The 7872-nt window shown below is 37.2% G+C and overlaps 1 protein-coding gene across 2 annotated transcripts; it reads right to left on the bottom strand.

Moving 5' to 3' along the window:
- Positions 1 to 553: 553 nt before the first annotated feature.
- Positions 554 to 7741, bottom strand: LOC110700378. 2 transcript variants are annotated; one of them, XM_021877911.1, is made up of 6 exons: positions 7185 to 7738; positions 5451 to 7006; positions 3489 to 4475; positions 2924 to 3149; positions 1590 to 1732; positions 554 to 1122 (listed from the first exon to the last, which is right to left on the bottom strand). In XM_021877911.1, exons 2-6 carry the CDS (start codon positions 6999 to 7001, stop codon positions 856 to 858), a joined length of 3174 nt encoding a protein of 1057 aa, XP_021733603.1. In that variant the 5' UTR covers positions 7002 to 7006; positions 7185 to 7738; the 3' UTR covers positions 554 to 855. The 2 variants fall into 2 exon arrangements, with proteins under 2 accessions (XP_021733603.1, XP_021733604.1); XM_021877912.1 differs by lacking the exons at positions 554 to 1122; positions 2924 to 3149 and having other exon boundaries at positions 1594 to 1732; positions 5451 to 7741.
- Between the last annotated feature and the right edge of the window lie 131 nt (positions 7742 to 7872).

Raw genomic sequence — 7872 nt, 5'->3', positions numbered from 1 at the left:
AATGTGCTTCCCTTTCACCAGTTGAGTGGAGCATTATCATTTGATTGTGCAACACTAAAGTAGTGCAGTGTAAAAGTTGTTGACATCATGTCAAAGGTGGTTACGCTCTTTCCTCTTCGTTATTCATTTTTCTTTCCCAATGTTGATACAACTACGAGTACTTCACACTTTATACAAATAGTGAAAAGCTTAGTTACTCTTCAAAGATGTTTAAGTGACTCATTATTTTATTTTTGTCCGAATAAAGTTCTAAGAACTTTCAAATTACAAGACTCTTAGGCGTTTTCATGGATCAAATTGGTGGAAATATAGGATAATTACTCATGGTTTAGTTTAAGTTTAGATAGTTGGGTAATCCTCGGTCTGCTATCAATTAAATTCTTATGAAAAAGCGAAGAATATATATATATATATATATATACACTACATCCGTTACATATTATTTGCAACGATTTGACATAAAGTAGAGAGGAAAAATGTCTAATCGTTGCACATAATATGTAACGGAGGTAGTATACTAAAGTTACAAATAATAAAAAACAGAGGTAGTATATTTTTGAAAAGAGGATCCAATCTTCAATACTCGAGTACCAAAGGTTATAGAGGATCCAAAACTGACTATTCAACACAGCCAAAATAAAAAGAATAAATTATTCACTTTACAGCAACCATGCTTCTATAAATCACACTAAGGAATGAGATTGACAATATCAGTATTAATACTACAATTTCTATACAAAAGAATGGCCAAAATTTTATGATGTCATCTTCAGCTTTACATTACAGATTAGTGAATAATAGATTAATAGATACATACAAAGATGGTAATATGTTATAGTTACAACTTACAAGGGATCAAAGTGAGGTGCTCGGAAACGATCCCATCAAGATCACATTATCATTATCCTTGAGTCCCTTTTCTTGTCTTGAAATTGAGAACATACGTGAAAGGAGTCCGGATTTTGGATCAGATTTCTTCACCAACAATGACGAAAATCCTGAAGCACTGCCAGCGTTTGCAAGCGGTTTCAGGACTGCTCCACATGGGCACTCCTGGAGTTTGTTGAGGCAATGCTTATGAAAGACTGATTTACAAGACTCGCATCTCTGAATTTCCTCTTCCTGAAATGTAATTTACGGAATGACTAGAAACAGTAAGAAATAAAAGAATAAGGTATACACTCAATAAGAATAATAATAGTAAACAGTCATTTCACTTTTGTGATATCAGTTGGACAAGTCAAAGACACAAGTCTATAGATAGCGGCACTCTTACATTTTTGCATTGCTAGATCTCAGCATACTTTTCATTCAAGTCCTAAATAAGTGTTCCTAAGCCATTTACTGATGTCAAAAACCAATATTCAGATTGAAGTATACCTTTTTTTTTTTTTTTTTTTTTTTGTGGGGGGTAGAAAGATTGAAGTATACTTGAAAGTTAAAATATCACAAGATATCAGCTGATAAGTTCCTCTCTTAGTTTTCCCTTAGACTTTTATTTCCCCTTTATTCTTGAAAAAAGCGAGATTTCAGGTGTGGAGATAAGTTATTGAGTGCTTGAGATATAAAAGTGCAACAAACATTTATACCTGAAAAGGAAAGATAAGAGAGGATGGGTTATCACAAGCTTGTCGAGCACCACATGAAACACCAAGGTCGCAGCACTCAAGGCATAACTCTGTGATGTGCTCCTGGATTTTCTTCGACACAGCTTCTAGAATCGCCGGAAGTGCTACATAAGTGCAAAGTCAAATATCAGCTCATCTTAGTTATGCAGGGAGGATAGTAGACTTTCTATCACAGGTCACTTGCAGCAAAAATTAAACTATACAAAAAGAAGGGGGATAGAAGAAATTGAATTTTTAAAATCAGAATCATCCAGCAGGTCAACTCTTCAGACTTCAGTTATTTACTGATAACTGCATCTAGCCATGTAAGCAAGTGTCATCTCGTACTATCCAGTTTTTTAACAAAAAAAAAAAGGAAACCACACACACACACACCACACCATGCACGTGCGTGCGCCATACAGCTCTGGCCCATAAGTTGGAAATACTACAAACTTAGTAGTACTACGTATTTATCGCACAGCTGTGGCCTATAAGTTGGAAATAACACAAGCTTAGTAGTACTATGTATTTATCTTCGGAATGTGCAGCTTAATCAGAGCCTCGCAAGTCACAATGTATGATCAAGCCCAAAATTATACAACGTAAAATGATGATAAAAACTCAAAAGAGCATTAACCAATAAAAAAAACAGGCATGAGTAATAACATGCACAAGACACACAGAATTTGACTCATGTGAGATGGGAGAGTCTTGGGAGCTTAATATATCAGCAAAGACCTGAAATCAAAATCTCAAATTCTTGTTTCTTAATCAGGCAGGTGCTATTATTATACCCAAGTCGTGATTAGAGAAAACATAAATATTACAAAGCCAGAAATTTCACATTTTCCCAAAACTCCCAAAAGTACATTCCAAACTTCCAAAGAGAGAAATTCAAGTTTCCTAAAATCCTAAGTGAAATACACACTTAAAGATGATTAATATGACTTTGCTAAAGCTTTCGACCAAACCAATCTTTATTTTCAATTACTTTCTTTGAAAAATAATACCAATCCTCACACTTATGCCTTACATTCATCTTATCAGTCAGATGCAGAGTAATCATTCAAAAACTCCAAATAACGAGAATCCAGAAAAGGGTGAGACCTAAACAAAAAATTCACATAGAAGGATGCAGAACAATGATGTTGCTTGGAATCCCCATGGCCTCATGCAATCCACGTATTATGATAAATGCAAATAACAATTCAAATATCACAGTATAACATTATACATGTTGCAATAGTACCTATTTCTTGGGTTTTTTTTTTTTTTTTTTTTTTTGGTGGGGAAGGGGGAGAAGGTGGTTATACCTGCAAATGCTCCTTTTGAGAGATCATTAAGATCCCTTAGTGCAAAAAAGTCATTACTTTCAAGAAGATATTTCCGGTATCCAAGTCTTCTATAGATAGATCTACGAAAAGAGCAACGAATGTATGGAAGCATTGCCCCAACTTTCCTCCTAATACCCACAACATGGAGCAGTGCAGGGACACGAGAAAAGAGTAAAGGGTTTGCTGCACTCACACACAGCATTGGCTGACAAATGAAGAAAAAAGTCATCAAGCCCAAATCCCAATATTAATATACATAAGTTGAATAACTGTCAACCACAACCTGGAAGCAGATACCCAAGCAATGGCAACAACAAATACAGACAGTAGAATAGGCAACATAAAGCACCACTAGTAAAGAGACTATAAGCTTGATACAGCTATCAATAACACAAAATGCTAGAGCCCATTCTTAATCCATAATTTTATAGATCGAAATTTGGACAAATAAAATTAGTTGTAAGAAATACCCATTACCCAGAGTATTTAATGAAGCTCCAGGCAAGATTGATACTGTTGAAATTTATTAAGATTCTCAACTAACCTTGTCAACAATTGAATCCAGGAATGACTTGGCCATCTGAGAAACTGGGTATGGAGTAAAATCCCAGTTATGTAAAACTCTGGCTGGCAGAACTGCAGTTTCGTTTGTATGACATGAAGAACAAAATAGCTGGCCAGTATATTCACAAAGTCGTGGTTTACCCCAACCAAAGGTCTGCACAATTCCTAGCATGCGATTCTTACCATCACCAAAATGTGTATGGCACCCAGCACATGTATAATGCTGTGTATCCAGAAGCTCTTTTACGGACTTGTGGGATTGAATATTAACTATCAGTGATATGGTCTTCCCTAAACTAGGAACTCTTTCAGTATATGTTCTCACATTAGATTGTCGCGTCACATCATTTGACCGAGAGGAACTCATAAGATCTTCTGGCGGAGAGAGAAACCAAATCAGAGCACTTGGAGGACTGGAACAATACCTGGATTGGAGAATGGAGCATAAACATTCTTGGATAAGAGTACTTCTCTCTGCAACGACATTTGGAGATGTGTTACCAAAGAATTTTCTGGATTCTTTGTCAACAGAAAACCACACAGGTGGAAGATTCCATTTTCGAGCAGCAAATAATGTTTGTAATTGAATATAGAGTGCATAAAAGTCGCGATATCGACGCTCAACCTTCCATTGATCCTTGCCACTCCAAACCTGTATTATGTATACAGTGTATTCTTTCACCCCAACCAATCTTTCACTAAGTGGAATATCTCCCTTTATCTGCTTGGCACCCACTACCTCAATCCCATCAATCCTAAGTGGATGACGAATAACAGGGTTGCCATCATCAAAACCAGAAGTATGAGCAATGGATTCACCGTCTCTTAAAGTTGACAAGTGCTCAGATTGGAACTCAATATTCCCCTGCTTCAACCTCCCCACAGGAGATTCACTTGTTTCTAACAAAATCTCTTCCATTTCATGTACAAAATCATCATAAAATGCATTCATCTCCAAATCCTTTCCCTACAAAACAATATCAATTGAAGTCTAAATTTCAGCAGTCCACTAGAGGCGAGGCAGAAATGCTCTTTTTATGTAAAGATTATATGACAAAGATAAATGTTACTTAAGTTTAGATCATTGGATTAAACACACCAATCATTAGATGAATGAATATATAAGAGAGAAATTAATGAGCTTAGAATCAGATTACCTCTGAGACCAACGAATCCCCATCCCAAACAAACAAACAAAAAGGAGAGAGGGAGAAAGGACAGAAAAACTAGCCATGAGCTATTCATTAACTTGAAATGTTTCTATGACTTCATGGCTTATTTACCTCCATCAGAAATATTACCCCAGTCATATCGTCCATTCGTCCCATACGTCATTCATTAACTTGAATTATATCAATTACTAAAATTAAGCAGAGCCGATCATAGTAAACATATGAACCAGCAATTGAATTTCAAACTTTGTAACAGTAGGACTGTTCTGTTTGTTAGTAGTTTTGCAACTTGAGGTTGGTAGTTAGCATATGCACCAATTGGAAAAAATTGCTGACTTGCGTCAACATTCCTAGGGCAGTGATGATAACTAAAAGATGATTGGATAACAATGATATGTTGCAAATGTTGTGTTAGCAGGAATTCCCATGCAAACCTAACATATATGTTAACAAAATAGCAACACGTCATGTTTTACTACGGTAGTGTCGGAAATCTTTGTGTATTTTCTAAGAAATAAATCAGCTAAAACCTAAAAGTACAGTCAGGTTTTATAAAAAATTTCCTGAAACATTCTGACTTGGTGAAGTCTATACCTTTGCTCATGAAAGTAATGCACCATAAGATATTACCAAAGAGCTAATTCTATTAAACCACTGACAGCAATGCAATGATAGTAACTGACATACTCAGCATTAACCAAATAGACAACTATGTCAAGCCAAAGCAAACTAAGCTAAAAGAAGCTGTATCTCTTCCAAAATTGACATACCTTGCTGCTTGTGGTCTGACCTCCACCTAGATTTAAGTCACCATGTGTCCTCCCCTCTTCACTCTCAAGCCACGTCAAGGCTGATTTTGACACACATCCCTCAGAAGATTCCACTTGAGCACCTTGAAGGACATCCAACCTATACTCTCCATGAACATAAGCTTCACCTGCACCATCATCAGGCAGAGGAACCAAGAATTTCTGTGGAATCGGGTGGTCATCATGGCCACTTTTTGTATCACGAGTAATATCCACGATCTTCCTTTCTTTCTCATCTCTCATGGATTCAGTATCTTCCACAGCATGCAACGTAGCACATGGCTTTTGAAATACATTGTACACAGAACAATTATCAAGATACTCATCCAGTTCATCATTACTGGTAATCTGTTTGCACCTTGAAATGTCCCCGGAGCCCTCTGTAGCCCCTGCTTCCATAATTTTTGAGGAATGAGTATTCGTGGTTGAACTAAGAGAACACTCTGATGATCTATCAACTTCCAGGACATCATTGCGGTCCGTAGAAACATCCCTTGAATTCCTTTCTTCCTCATGCCAATGAAATTTTTCATTAGATATTGACCTCATCAAAGCCAAATCTTCAGAAGTAGTTTCTTTTTCACTTGATTGCTGCCGCAACCAATAACTATCAGAAAGTTGTGTTGTATTTTCCAATCCATCTAACTCAAAGTCATCCCAATCATTAGATCCAAAAGCCACAGACGAGTTCATAAGCACCGAATTCCCACATCCGACATCAACATCACTACGATCCACTACATTTCTCACATAATATGCATTATGCTGAGATCCTTCATCCGAACCATAGTTAAACATAGAATCCTCACCCTCAGAGTGATCATACCTAGAAGACGACTCATCCTGTTCTCTGCATCTCTCATCCTCCATCTCATCTGCATGATTATCATCCAACAAGTTCTCAGCAGCACTTCTTGCAGCAACAACTCCTTGCAATAGCGCATGCTCCACACTTTTTAGAAGTACAGCTAAATTTTCTTTCTTGCCTACCTCCCCATCAAACACCTTAGACCCTTTCAGCTCGGCTTCACCCCCCAACACTCGCATATTTCCACAACTCGTCGAAGAAGTCCCCCCTTTATCCAAAGCCACCATCTTCCCCTCAACCCCACCCACCACAGGGCTCAAACCTTCCCCCTCCCCTTTCGACTCGTGAAAATTATCACTCAAACTATCACCTAAACCCGATTCCCTAGATAATAATGACCGCGTAATCCCCTCAAACTTTCTAGGAACCCTCTCCCCACCCAAACTAAAACCCTCCAAACTCTTGAATGACCCAAAATCAGAATCCAAAGAATCATGGTAAAACCCCATTGAACTACACACACTAGGAGTACCCATAACCGAATTCGCACTACAATATCGATCAAACTCAGATTCTCCACACGAAGAATACTGTGAAGAAACTGGAGATAACACATCCCCAATTTCCCCACCATCAGATTTCTGAAACCCACCACCCAATTGTTCTGGAGAGATGACTTCCTCACTAATTAGCCCCCTCTCCATTGAATCTTCAAGTGAAACTCAACAAAATTCAACACAACATGTACATAATTCAGAAATTAAAGCTATACCCTGATTTCAACTAATCTGGGAATTGGTGATTTCTTATAGTATATGTACTTGTACAGTCTAATTTAAGTATTAAGCAAAATAATTGAATTCAGAAAGTGGGTTTGATTGTATTACCTGAAATATTGAGACAGAAAGATAAACTGGGGATGCAAATCGATAGATTTGACCTTTGAAGGAGTGAGATGATGGGGGAAAAACCTGAGGATGGTGCGAATGTTTTTTTTATTTGTTTTTAATGATTGATTTAAATTCTTGCTAATTTGGTATGATGGTCTATTGGTAAGTGATTAATGTGCACTTCCTTTTGGTGTAGGCACATATTACGGTTAGCAACTAGCAAGGCCTTCCGGGTGCCTAATTTACAAGTGGAGCCGTCGAGGGGACAATCGGGCCGATCAAGGTTGGGTTAGGGATTAAAGAGGCTCCGCTGTCTGGCTTGCCTACCTCTTGAAGAGAATCAAGCCAAACATTAGATTGACTTTTGAACGTTGCTACATGCCTAGATCGAGTACATGTATACAAAGTATATGTAAATATTCTTATCCATTAGTATCCAATCTCTCCTAACAACCCGTCAAAAAAAAAAAAAAACACTCATAACAAACATGATTTACCGACTGGGTAAGATTGAAATCCCTAATATCTATTAAGAGTTTCACAACATAAACAATTCAACCTCGTGATGAAAAGGGGTCAATTAACCATATTGGAAAAAAAAAATTTGTTGATAATTGTTCAGTGTACAAATTGTTTATTTTTTTTTACCAAATTGTTACCAGAATAAAAATTTCTACCAAATTGT

Source organism: Chenopodium quinoa, unplaced genomic scaffold, assembly GCF_001683475.1.
Source record: "Chenopodium quinoa cultivar QQ74 unplaced genomic scaffold, ASM168347v1, whole genome shotgun sequence".
NCBI classification, from domain to species: domain Eukaryota; kingdom Viridiplantae; phylum Streptophyta; class Magnoliopsida; order Caryophyllales; family Amaranthaceae; genus Chenopodium; species Chenopodium quinoa.
The sequence above is the reverse complement of the archived record's forward strand: the minus strand, read 5'-3'. Positions and strand labels throughout refer to the sequence as shown.

Excerpts from the sequence above, each read along its gene's own strand:
- LOC110700378 (XM_021877911.1), bottom strand. The coding sequence starts at position 7,001 with ATGGAGAGGGGGCTAATTAGTGAGGAAGTCATCTCTCCAGAACAATTG. Across the intron at positions 3,150-3,488 it reads TGGATTCAATTGTTGACAAG|CCAATGCTGTGTGTGAGTGC; the intron begins GTTAGTTGAGAA and ends TTCATTTGTCAG. Across the intron at positions 1,123-1,589 it reads CTCTTATCTTTCCTTTTCAG|GAAGAGGAAATTCAGAGATG; the intron begins GTATAAATGTTT and ends ATTACATTTCAG.